Below are 12,572 nucleotides of genomic sequence, written 5' to 3'. Positions count from 1 at the left end.
GCCGCCCAAGGGTCGCCTCCCCCGTGACTGCCACGAGCCCCGCCGGGCCGGCAGGGCCCCGGCCCTCCGGCCGCCTCCTACTCGCCCCTCCAGACCAAGGTTCACACTGCCGCCTCCAGGGAGCGGGCCACGGACGCGTCACCGCGGGGCTGGAGGACCAGCCCGCCGCGGAGCGAGGCCGCGCTGCTCCGGCTGGGGCGCATGCGCGAGGCGCGCCGCCTGCGGACTACATCTCCCGGCAGGCTCCGCGCAGCCTCCCGGCTTGCTCCGGAAGCCCTGAGAGCGGCCGCAGAGGCCGGCGGCGGGCGCCACGGAGGCCTTCTCCTGCCGGCCCCGAGTCAGCAGGGCGGGTGGGCCCGTCCTGAACCCGCCGTGGCCGGATCTGAACTTCCAAAACTTGCCCGTGGGCAAAGAATTCCTCGGGAGAGCGTGTAACAACTGCGATATCCGGCCCGGCCGGCACGCTGACGCGCTGGACCTCGCGAGGTTTGGAGTGCTGCGCGCGAGTAAGCTTCCGGCGAGGGCTGACCCCGCCCGCGCTCACACCCCTCGGGCTGCTTCCCCGGCACCCTCCCGGCGGCCGCCCTCGGGGCCTCGCGGGGCTCGGACTGCCCCGGTAGCCCCGCCTCTCGTCCCGCCCCTGCAGGCAAATCTTCCTCGGGTTGGTCGGCGTTGAGACGCTGACGAGCGCCGAGCCAATGGGCGCTGGAGTCCGCCGAACGCGACCCGGAAGTCGACCCGAGCAGGCGCCGTTGGCCGCGGACGCCTAACTCGCGCGCTGAGACTTCCGGCGCGGAGCGGGGCGCCGGTCCTGCGTGAGCCGGGGGAGAGGGTCGCATCGCGGCGCTCAGGTTCCGGCTCGGGGAGGTTCTGGCGAGGGCGGGCCGGGGCCGGCGGCGCCGGGCTGGAGGGTGCCTCCGGCCGGGACTGGGAGCCTCGGGCCCCGCTCCCGCCGACGCCTGCCCCTGCGCGGGCTCGGCGCCTTCCCAGGCGGGCGTGACGGGTCTCGGCGCCGAGGCTCCCCGGGGGCCTGGCGATGGCGTCGGGCCCGGGCTCCCAGGACCGGGAAGGGCTCCTGATCGTGAAGCTGGAGGAGGACTGCGCCTGGAGCCAGGAGCTGCCCCCGCCGGACCCTGGGCCCAGCCCCGAGGCCTCCCACCTGCGCTTCAGACGATTCCGCTTCCAAGAGGCTGCGGGGCCCCGGGAAGCCCTGAGCCGGCTCCAGGAGCTTTGTCATGGTTGGCTGCGGCCCGAGCTGCGCACCAAGGAGCAGATCCTGGAGCTGCTGGTGCTGGAGCAGTTCCTGACCATCCTGCCCCAGGAGATCCAGAGCAGGGTGCAGGAGCTGCGCCCGGAGAGCGGAGAGGAAGCGGTGACCCTGGTGGAGGACATGCAGCGAGAGCTGGGGAGACTGAGGCAGCAGGTGAGCGAAGGAAACTGTTGCATCTGTTTTGTGTGCCCCGGTGACGGGGGCATCTTGCTGGCCAGGTTCCCCTAGGAACTCGGTTGGCTGCCCTGAGTGGACCTCACGTGCACCTTCTCGTGGTTTACCAGGGACCTTCCTGCTCCGATTGTCCCCAAGTGGACAGAAAGAGCCGTGAAGAGCCCTTGTTTGCGGGAAGGCGGAGTCTCTTAGCTCACAGGGCTCAGCTCCTCTGTGCGCCATACTGGTCTTGTGATTTGACCACGCTGCTTCATCTTTGGGGCCTCAGATTCCTCTCAAGCCGGTACTGCGGGCTGGAGGGGCTGCGCAGCAGTCACACTGCTGGCTCTGCTCCTGCTTGGCGGCTGCTGCCCCGGGCCCGGACGGTCTGACACTGGGCTCTGAGGGCACAGGGCCCCACGGCTGCTCCCGCTTACCCAGGAGCGAGGGCGGACATCCAGGACGCAGCGAGGCGACCACGAGCAGGGGCGGCGCCTCTCCCAGCCCCCGCACGCGGCCCAGGAAAGCCTGTGAACCGCCCTTCTCCGCGGCTGGGTGCTGCTGGGTCAGGGATCCGCGAGTGGCTCTGGAAGCTCCCGCAGGGCCGCGCTGGCTCCCCTCCTGTCGGCTCCTGGTGATGAGTGCCGCGGTTGGTCCCCAGGTCACAGACCGCGGGCGGGGAGCACACGTGCTTTTGGAGGACCCTTTGCCTCTGGGATCAGCACGCGAGTCAGCGAGCTTCAAGCTGGAGCCGGTGGAGACTGAGCGGAGCCTGGGCCCCGGGCCGCAGGAGCTGCTAGGCCCCAGCCCCCTCAGGGCCCCCCAGGCTGTGAAGGACAGGGGTGAGGAACAGGCACTCGGGCAGTGGGCGGGCGGAGGGGCTCTGGAGCACCGCGCCAGGAGAGGCGATTCTGACCTTGGGGTTCCCAGGACCGAGGGCACCCCTGGGCTAGACTCTCGTGGGACGGGGAGGAGGGCGGGGGTCCTCAGCCCCTTCCGTGCAGAGCGGAGACGGTTGCAGCGGGGCTAACGGGCCTGCGTCTGCTGCAGCCGGACCCTGCCCCGAGCACCCGCCCGGCCTGCCCAGCCGGTGTCCCCCACTAGGCCTTGCCGCGCCCGTCGGGGTCTCCTGGAGTGGGAGCGGGCGCTGGGGTGGACACGGGCGGACACTGCGGCCGTAGGCGGCGCGTGCGCTGGAGCGCCTCGCTCACCCTCGCTTCTGTTACCTTCAGCATTACCTGCTCCCTGGCTTTCTCTCTTTCCTCCTGAAGGGAACGTGGAAGACAAGGAGGTGACTGGGCCCCAGGTGATACGGACGTTCCCGTGGTCTCCCCCCCACCCCGCTTACTCTTGGGGGAGCAGGGCCTCTTCCCCTTGCAGAGGACCCTTTCTCCCTCACTGCATGCGTCCGCCCTGCCTTCTCTGTCTCCTCCACACCCCCTGGGCCGCTTCCCCACTAACGGTGTCCGCCGCGCCGCTTGTCCCCCGCGCCCCGTTTTGCCCTGTCACCCTTGACTCTGCTTGAGTTGTTCACGGTGCCTCAAGGCCTAAAGGGGTCTTGTGCCGTTTCAGTTGCCCGAGAGCTTGGAGGACGTGGCTATGTACATCTCCCAGGAGTGGGGCCACCGGGACCCCAGTAAGAGGACGTTCTCCAGGGACCCGGTGCAGGAGAGTTTTGAGAATATGGACACACTGGGTAAGGATTTTTTTAAGATTTATTCATGCACACAGAACTGGGGTGCAGGCCAGAGGTGCAGGGTGGTGAGAGGACTCCCGAGAGACAGCGGGGAGCAGAACAGGCAGATGGACTGAAACACACTGCGGAGGGGAGCAGTGGGGAGACAGGAGAGGTCTGCTGCGCCCTGGGGTCACCTCCAGGGCAGGGATCGAACGCGCACTGAGGTGTCTGCGGCAGCTCACAGTGCTGCATCCTCACCCTCTGTGCCCCCACGGTATTTTCCCTGGGGTAGCTAAGGACTAAGCTGCTTCTGACCAGGGTCCTGTCCTTCGACACCACCCACGTTTACGTCCTGAGTTTTGCTCAAAGACCTCCTTTGTCTCGGGCCCCCTGGCCTAGCGTCCGATGAAGCGCTGCCTACACGAAAACCCAGGGGCTTTAGCTCGGCATGGTTGCGTGTCAGGAAGCAGAATTGGGGGAAATGCCACGGACGTCCCAAACAGACCTAGAGGGCACGATGCAGGAACGTGTTGAGCTCAGGCAGAGGCTGAAGGTGAGGGCTGTGAGATGTGACGGCCACCCGCGGGGAGGCCTGGGCCGTCGGAGGCCCGTCAGCGTCCCAGGTGTACGGAAACCCTCCTAAGAAGCGGGGAGAGCCTTCGGCACACGCGAGTGCAGGGGGCGCCCCAGGAGCCGCCCGACTCCCTGCCCCGCCCCTCGCGTCGTCTCAGGCTTCTCGAAGAGGAGCTGTGGTTGGGGTTTTTCCTTGGTCTCCTTTGATTTTTTGCTCTTTTTTGGTGGCAGAGAGGAGAAGCCTCGCTGTGACTCCTTTTGAGATGGGCTCTTTGCCGGGTTGGTTCCTGTCGTTGCGTCCTTGCGTGGGGCCCTGAGCACTGCCTCAGTAGTGCTGAGTAGGGAAAGAAAGTCAGATCATAGGTTCTGGCCGTTAAGCTGTTCGCAATCCGTCTCTGCTAGCGCTGGAGGGAGGTGCCCGCCCTGCTCCAGCCTAGCTCAGAAGTTCCACGCGCGCTGCAGCCTGGGCTGCCTCAGGCCCCGTTCTCGGGGTGCCCGTCTCTCACGTCTCCTCCTGGAGCTGCCGGCCTGGGGGTATTTTGTGTTCCCTATGTACGTAAGCATCGTGGGTCTTTTACAATCTTACACTGATTTCTTCAAGAGCCGTTTGTGGGGTAGCTGTTCTGATTACGAAGTACACATTTCCATTTCAAAGAAGACCCCAAGTTCTGTTATGAAAGTGTAAAGGGAAGAAAGCCGCAGTCTCCAGGTTTCTTTAGAAGGAGCTGGGAGGGGGATTGTGTACTCCAAGTAACTGTTGCAGTTACTGCAGCTCCTGTGTGCATCCCTGAGGCGGCTGGGAACACTGCTGTTTCTCTGCCTCCTAGAGGAAGCCGGCTGTACAGAAATCTGTTTCTTTTGTTGCAAACAGAGTCTCAGGCTCCCAATCAGGAGGCCCTCGGCACCCAGGTAGAACAAGGAGAAACCTGGGAACCCAGTGCTCACACTTGCAAGGAGGGCGTGAGCCCCAGAAGCCCAGCGCCAGGTAAGGAGTGAGGGTGAGCGGTTTGCCCAGGGGCTCCCCTGAAGTGAGACGTGTGGCGTGGGCTGGGGTTATTCACTGCTGCCGGAGAGCAGCATGGCTCCTCCGCCCTACTGTCCTCTCGGTGAGATGGTGAAGGTGCCCAGGGTGTGGGATGCAGGAGGGGTTCACTCCTGGCCTGCCCGCCCGTGCCCTGCTCTGCTCCGCCTGCTCACTCCTGAAGACAAAAGCCAGAGGCTCGGCTGCAGAGGGCGGAGAGGATGGTGCCCACAGGAGAAGGCCCGGTGTGAGCTAATTCCCAAATGACGACCCTGACCCGGAGGCGTCTAGAATACTTTATTAGCATGGAGACAGTGGGAGACGAGGGGAGAGCCTTTCCTTCGGTCAGAAATGATGCCGGGCTTCGGTTTCTCTCACTACCAGGGGAACAGAAATTCGAAAACCAGGAAGAAAGTGCTCAGTCTATTTCTGCTGAGAGCGTCCAGCATCAGGTTCTGCTCTCTGGTCCTGCCAGAGGGGAGGTGCCCTGGAGTCCGGAGCAGGGAAGGCCTCGGGAGAGGGCAGGTGGACACTGGGACCCGCCTCCAGAGGGTCGGGCTGAGCAGGCCGTCGTGGAGTCTGCAGGCTGTAGAGAACTGGGGCGGCCAGAGGAACTGCGGCCGAGGAAGCTCCACCTGTGTCCCTTGTGTGGCAAAAATTTCTCAAATAACTCAAACCTTATCAGACACCAGAGAATACACGCGGCAGAACGGCTGTGTGTAGGTGTGGAGTGCAGTGAGATCTTCGGCGGGAACCCACACTTTCCCTCGCTGCACAGAGCACACTTGGGGGAGGAGGCCCACAAGTGCCTTGAGTGTGGAAAAAGCTTCAGCCAGAACACACACCTGACTCGCCACCAGCGTACCCACACGGGCGAGAAGCCCTATCAGTGTAACGTGTGTGGGAAAAGCTTTTCTTGCAACTCCAACCTCCACAGGCACCAGAGAACACACACAGGCGAGAAGCCCTATAAGTGCCCGGAGTGTGGCGAGATATTTGCTCATAGTTCCAACCTCCTCAGGCACCAGAGAATCCACACAGGGGAGAGACCCTACAAGTGTGCCGAGTGTGGGAAAAGTTTCTCTCGCAGCTCGCACCTCGTCATACACGAGAGAACTCACGAGAAGGAGAGACTCTACCCCTTCCCTGAGTGTAGGGAGGCAGTGAGCGACAGTGCCCCTTTCCTCACACGCCGTGGCCCTCACAAGGCAGAGAAGAAGCTCTTTGAATGCTTGACTTGTGGGAAAAGCTTCCGGCAGGGAATGCACCTCACCAGACATCAGAGAACGCACACTGGAGAGAAACCCTATAAATGCACCCTTTGTGGGGAGAATTTCTCTCATAGGTCCAACTTAATCAGGCATCAGAGAATTCACACAGGCGAGAAGCCCTATACCTGTCACGAGTGTGGAGACAGTTTCTCTCACAGCTCCAATCGGATTCGTCACCTAAGAACCCACACAGGAGAGAGGCCCTATAAATGTGCTCAGTGTGGAGAAAGCTTTTCTCGGAGCTCACGCCTTATGAGTCACCAGAGAACTCACACTGGATAAAACACTGGGGTTTCTCTGTGACCTAGAGAAGGTGGCTGCCCAGAGTGCCCTGTTAAGAGCAAGTGACCAAATGACCTTTGTGTCTTTAAGGTCGTGGCTATAAAGGGGAAATGGAGTCATTTTGAGGGAGGTGTAGAGGCAGCAAAGGAACCGCCTCAGACTAAAGAGGAATTCTGGCAGAACTGAGGCGGCAATTCTGGCAAGTTGCTGAGGTGACCTGCTTAGGCAGGACGCTCATGAGTCCGCTCGTGCCAGGGCTCACACCCACCCTCCTGCACTGAGCCCAGTCGCGGCCTGGGTGCTTGCTGTGCCCATTCCAGCCGGCAGCCTTGGGAATCCTGTGATCTCGCACTGCTGCTTCCTCACTTGGGACATGGAGCAGGAACAGGAGGGCCTTGGAGCCCCTGGCACCAGAAGAGGGGCAGTCTCTGGGGAACAGCTGCAGGCTGGCGGTGAGTGGCCGCCCTCCCCACACTGCCGGGCAGCCCTCAGCACCCTCACTGGCCTGAAGGAGGGCTGACTGGAGGCCAGGTGTGAGTGGCACCTCAGACTGGGGCCCAGAGACCTAAGGAATAGAGTAGTAAGGTGAAATTTCCAGGAATTGGCAGAGGGAAGAAGAGCCTGAATAATTCTGTCTTTTGCAGAGGCCAAGACTTCCCCCACCACCACTATCAGAGAAAGATAAGCCCAGTCTTTGAGTCTCCCGAAGGGGCTCCGTGAAAGATGTGCTCCCGGGGGACTTGGACATGTGGGGCCTGGGGAGATTGGGGTTGGGGCCTTCCCTGTGGAAGTCTGTCTGGGTAATAAATACCTGCAGGAGAAAGTGCGTGAGCCTTTATTGATGGCCTTGTCTTGGCCTCTGGCTGTCTCCTGTCTGCTTTGGTCAGACTTGCTTACTCTGTGGGCTTGACGGGACTGCTTAGGAAGAGTCTGGCAAGGCAGCAGCTGACGGGCGGATCATGGCCCCGGCCAGCTCCACGGGACTGCGGCTCTGTAACATCAAGCTGTGGCTCCCTGGGGACCACCTGAGACCCCTGAGGTTTTTGTTCCGGGTTTGCAGCAGCAAATGTGTGTGTGATTCTTTGTTCAAACTGTTTACTACTTTGAAATAGTTGAGCAAAGACCTAACTCTTTGAAGACAGAACCTTATGGTCTTGCAAATGGTTCCGAAGGAAGATGGCTGCTGTACTGTAAACTACTGATCATGAATGTTGGGAAGACAGAGGGGAGGGAGAATATTAGGGGGAGAGTGGGAAAACAGCCATAGAATTTCTAGCGGTGTGTATCTCTGGGAAAGAGGTCAGATGGCCAGAAACTCCTCCAGGAGTAGGAAATTGTAATGTCAGGACGAATCAGATTTGGCCCTGAAGGAAGGTCTCTGTTCTTGTGGGGGAAGGGAGAGCTGAAACATCCCATTGCAGCTTCCTCTCAGGCATAGCGATTTTAGGTGAGAAACAGCTTCCTGCCTTCCCTCAGAAGCCTCACGTCTAGCCTGCCTCCGCTCGGTGGCCTTCCTTGCTTTTCTGAGCCAGTTTCAAGGCCTGACGGTTTCATGTCTCACCCTTCTCCTAGCTGCGTGTCCAGAGACAGGGCGCTGGCAAGCCGGATCCGGCAGGAAAGGGGTGGGCATTAGGGTGGCAGCACGTGGTGTCAAGTGGGCGTTACTGTCCCTGGTCAGGCTGGCAGTGTACGCGGGCGCCCTAAGAATGGGAAGCACCCCTCCCTCCAAGGCCCCACAGTACCCGCGCACCCTGTGATGGGGTCCACCGGGCGCTGCACTGGAGCCTGAGGCTGGAGCCGAGGCCTTGGGGGTGCGCTGCGACACGGGCGGGGCTCGCACTGGCCTGCCCCGCGCCACGGCTCTCACGTGCTCGGCAGTTCTCAGCCTGTTTGGCGAGATGAGCTCACAGCATAGTGCACGTGACACACCTGGCACGTTTGGGGGCATGCTGCCATCGGCGGGCAGGGGCTCCGGGACACAGTCCAGCAGGGGTGTCCACGGGCCAGCCTGCCCCAGACGGGCAGAACTGATGACTTGACCCCTTGTCCCCTTCCAAGGAGCAGCGGCTCTGAGGTCACTGCAGGGCTGGCCGGGCCATGCGTAGACTTCCCGCAGTCATGACTTCATTCACGAGTTTCCTTTCCCCTTCAGACTCTTGTCCACTAGTACTCGTGGAGGAGAAACAAGAAGAGATTCTCGCCGGCCTTTACGTCAAAGGCAGATTGATGCTGAGGGAAGTAAGGCCCCTGGCCCTCAGTGCAGATGGACAGAGGCCGTCCTGCTGGTCCTGAGGCTGGTCCTGCTCACCAGCCACACGGTCTCCCAGCGACGCCCGGGCAGCGCAGCACATGCAGACCACGTGAGGCCCGGCGGGGCCAGACTGAAAGCAGGAAGCCAGGTGCCCATGAGCGGCTGATTGAGGGTTTTGGAAGAGACAAGCACTGACACAATTGTTAAACTAAACTTTAATGTTTTTTCCAGAAAAATCCATCAGAAATGAGAATTTTTACTGCAGGAGTGAAAGGATTTGTGCCTGTCAACAGCATCATCTGAACTTTGAGGTTTGGACTGCACCCTCTTAATAAATGTGTCCTATTACATCAGCACAGCAGCAGCTAGTAAGGTTTTGGATTATGCGAAATGGTCACCAGTGCCTGAAGGCTGGTGGTTTTGTAAATGTTTACAAGTATTTGAAACAGCTAAGTTATGTGCCGGGTCTCCGAGCTACAGAAGCAGCCAATCTGGTTAGCACTAGGTTTTTACGAACATTCATTTATGTATGCACACAGAACTGGGGTGCAGGCCAGAGGTGCGGGGGGTTGGAGGGCTCCCCAGAGGCAGAGCGGGGAGCAGAACAGGCGGATCCACCGAAACCCTCTGCTGAGGGGGCAGTGGGGGACAGGAGGGGCTGCTGCGCCTGGTGGTCACTCCAGGCCGGGGAGGCGGCTGTGTCCAGCACATAGTGCTGCGTGTGACCGTTGGGCCACCAGGGAGGTCCGTAGCACAAGGTTTCTGTGCCAGGAGCTCAAGAACCGCGAGGGATCACAGCAAAGCTGCGTCTTGGCAGCGTCCTCTGAGCCTGCGGTCTGGTGGCCAAGTTGCGTTCCATGACCAGCTGGACCCTTCGCCAATAATGGTGCCCCAGATGCCTGCCCAGGGTCACGGATGCGGGGAGGCGGGTGGGGGCCCCTCAGGGAAACTCCAGGACCAAGTGGCTGACGCAGTGGACTCGGCCACAGGCTGGCCCCCCCCCCCCCCCCCCCGTTCTGGTTCCCGCCAAGGCTTCAAGACCTGCACTTCACGCAGCCGTGACGCCACCTGGGAAAGCATCGAGCGTGGGGAGGACCCAAGGTGCCCCGAAGTCCTCGTGGTGTTGGACAGTGTAAGGGCTGTTTTTGCCGCGTCACCCCCACTTCCTTCAAAGCTGGAGAACTCTAGAAGGGCTCAGAAGCCGCCTAGCCCCGCCCGGGGAGGGGCCCGTGGTGGAGGCCGGCCCTGCCTGGCCTGGCTTCTCCTGCCCCTGAGCATGGGGGGTCCAGAGCCCGAAGCTGGGGCTACCTCTGCCCCCAGGACCCGCCACACCCCCCAAGTCCGCGAACAAGCAGGGTTGCGGGGTGAGTGGTCTGGGGTGCGTTTGTTTCAGTGTTGTGGAGGTGTCACCCTACTTTTTGGCTGCCTCGCCCTTCCTCATGGGGGTGGCAGGTAGGAAAGAGATGCGCGGTGCCAGCAGGTGCTGCTGTCCAGTTTGCAGCAGCCTGGACACCAGCGCAGGGAGTGGAGAGGAGGGGCCGCCGCCGCCGCCGCCCGCGCTGCCGCAGATGCGCCGCTTCGTCATGGCCGGCCTGCAGTACAGCCCCTTGATGTCTTCCGGCGCTCAGGGCTACATGAACGCCGGGGCCGCCGCCGCCGCCGCCGCCGCCGCCCTGAGTGCGCATGCGCAGACCCCCGCGGTCTGGAGCGGCCCCTTCGCAGTCTCCTCCACGGGGATGTGCCTGCATGGCCCCTGCACCGCCAGCCAGCGGCGCTCCATGACTGGGCTCTGCAGGTCTGTGCCCGCGCCCGCCAGTAGGGGCACGGAGAGAGCAGACGTGACTGCTTCGGGAGAGGCCGGGGCTGGGGGTGTCTGGTGCAAGGACCCGGAAGACCCGAGGGCCGCCCACTCTCCCTGCACGCCCACCCAGTCTTCAGGCCTCTTCACCCTTCCCCCAGCTTGCCTCACTTTTCCCTGAAAGAGTCCAGCTGCTAGATGCCCTTGAGCGGCAGGCTGGGTGAAATCCCGGACCATAAACCTTGAATGAATGCAAGTGTCCGTGCAGTATCTGGTTTTGGCTATAGGTTGTAGGTAACAAAACTAAGACAATAAATTACTAAACATAAAAGGCTAAAAGCGCAAGCAACACCATCACAAAAAGAACCCCACTCCCACATCTGCAAGTAATTCTGAGGACGCTACCAGTACTACAGGGGAGACGCGAATGCACACGCCAAGGCCTAGCTCCCTGACGAGCCCCGGCGGGCGCGTGCGCGTCGGGTGTGGGGCTCTCAGGGGCTTTATGCTGAAGCCGGGGGCCCGGTAGTGAATGCACGGCAGGCTTGCCACTACAGAAGACGCCACTGTCTCACGCACCATGCACGCCAGTGGCCCGATGGCACGGACCACGCACCGAGGCAGACCCCGGGATCTGGCGTCAGAAAGGAGCGTTGAGTCCCGTGAGAGCGCTGATCGTCCCAACAAACCGGCCGGAGCCCGAGGTGCTTTTCTTGCAGGTGTCTTCCAGGGTGACCAGAAGTCACCTCCTCAGTAAGAGGAGAACAAACATTAAGTGGTTGGTCACAGGCCTAAGAAAGCAGGGTGGGCCACACCCCTCAGCCAAGCTCCCACTGTACAGGTAACGGGGCGGCACACGTGACTGCTTCGCACGGGCGGGGTAGTTAGGGGTGCGCGTTTCCTTGCACCCCTCCACTTTGATAACTGGTAATTCCTCGTTATTTAATCTTTGCCTAAGACACAAAAAACTAATGAAGATGTACAGTAAAAGAAACAAATTTATTGTCTTCAAATGATGTATTTTTCCAAGATACAAATGGGCACTGGTGTGCGACGCGGGTGCGGCTGAGTGAAGACGTCCGGGTTTACAGCGAATGTCCCGCAGGAGTCAAGCACAACAATCGGAACCAGTGAAGGCGCACGGAAGGAGCCTCGTCTCCGCGCGGTCTGGGCCGAGGGGCTGCGCGCCGCAGCCTGGATGCTGCCATGGAGTTGCTTGGCTCCCTGCCGCATCTTCCAGTGTCACGGGACCCTCTGAAGCTCAGGCGTGGCATCAGCGACGCCCAGAGGGCGGCCCAGGCTCTCCCTCACGGCAGTAATGTACAGCCAGGGGTCTGCTCTTCAGCCCCCCTTTTCCCCCCGTGGTCCCGCCTTTTGTTTTCGGGGGCCCACCCTTTTCTGCATCACCCCTTAACAACACCCCATCATCCGCTTGGCTCCATCTACACATTTCTGAAGAATTCCTCTGTAATCTCATCCTTAAGCCTTGCAGGTCATACTCAGATTGCTTTTTGTAAAGGTTTTCCCATGCACTTGCTAAAGTTATTTGACTTCATCCCAACTCTGCCAGTTAAAAACTGCATTTTTATGTTACAGATTTTAATCCTGGAAATTCCTTTTTCTCTTTTCTCTTCTCATCATCACTTTCTTCAGAAATCACAGGACTCTCTTCAAGCTGCTACCACCTATAATGTTGTTTGCAGCTCAGGCTCACACCTTGATAAGAGTTTTGGGGAAAGAACATGCACCTCACGCGACTGAGCTCACTGGCTAGTGAATCCGTGGACCGTGAACAGGGAGCGTCCAGAAGCAGCACGCTCTGAGGTCCTCTTCGGGGCTCTTAGGACACTGGCCTGACAATGTCTGACCTCGACAGGGCTCTGGAAGAACCATCTGAACAAAACCCTCTGGCAGCCAAACCTCTTTGCTAGCTCACATGGCACAGGCAGTGGTCTGCGTCCTCTCCGCCTGTGGGGCAGCTCCCGTTGCCCAGTGACCACTGACTTCGACTGAGGCGTCCCATCTGCGTTTGCAGAGCTACTGCAGCTCATGTTCCTCCCAGGCAGGCGGCGACCTTCCCTGCCTGAGCGGTCCAGCACTGACTTCAAGAGGTCGGGCTGGTCCCCACCGTACCCCTGGGCGAGACGCAGCTTCTGCCTAAAAGCTCCCCAGTTTCTGTAGCGGAACCGAGGACCTGTCCCCCACACCTGTCCGGTTCCAACTGCGTGTCCCTTTTCGAAACCTAAAAAGCAACCGGAGCTAGCTCGGGTGTGGC

The 12,572-nt window shown here is 60.8% G+C and overlaps 1 protein-coding gene across 7 annotated transcripts; it reads left to right on the top strand.

The window, feature by feature from the left end:
* Positions 1 to 837: 837 nt before the first annotated feature.
* ZNF263 (zinc finger protein 263) lies at positions 838 to 9,410 on the top strand. 7 transcript variants are annotated; one of them, XR_001145958.1, is made up of 8 exons: positions 838 to 1,423; positions 2,085 to 2,265; positions 2,656 to 2,729; positions 2,996 to 3,119; positions 4,546 to 4,659; positions 8,401 to 8,647; positions 8,731 to 8,810; positions 9,271 to 9,410. XR_001145958.1 is itself a non-coding variant. In XM_012731729.1 (6 exons), the coding sequence occupies exons 1-6, from the start codon at positions 1,037 to 1,039 to the stop codon at positions 8,538 to 8,540; spliced, it is 1,020 nt and encodes a 339-aa protein (XP_012587183.1). In that variant the 5' UTR covers positions 838 to 1,036; the 3' UTR covers positions 8,541 to 8,871. The 7 variants fall into 7 exon arrangements, 4 of the variants coding, with proteins under 4 accessions (XP_012587183.1, XP_012587181.1, XP_004692215.1 ...); XR_001145957.1 differs by lacking the exon at positions 9,271 to 9,410 and having other exon boundaries at positions 8,731 to 8,871; XR_001145956.1 differs by lacking the exons at positions 8,731 to 8,810; positions 9,271 to 9,410 and adding an exon at positions 5,080 to 6,700 and having other exon boundaries at positions 8,401 to 8,466.
* The last annotated feature ends 3,162 nt before the right edge of the window (positions 9,411 to 12,572 follow it).

The sequence above is a fragment of the Condylura cristata genome, unplaced genomic scaffold (assembly GCF_000260355.1).
Source record: "Condylura cristata isolate star-nosed mole 26May11 unplaced genomic scaffold, ConCri1.0 scaffold00032, whole genome shotgun sequence".
Taxonomy (NCBI): Eukaryota; Metazoa; Chordata; class Mammalia; order Eulipotyphla; family Talpidae; genus Condylura; species Condylura cristata.
The sequence above is the reverse complement of the archived record's forward strand: the minus strand, read 5'-3'. Positions and strand labels throughout refer to the sequence as shown.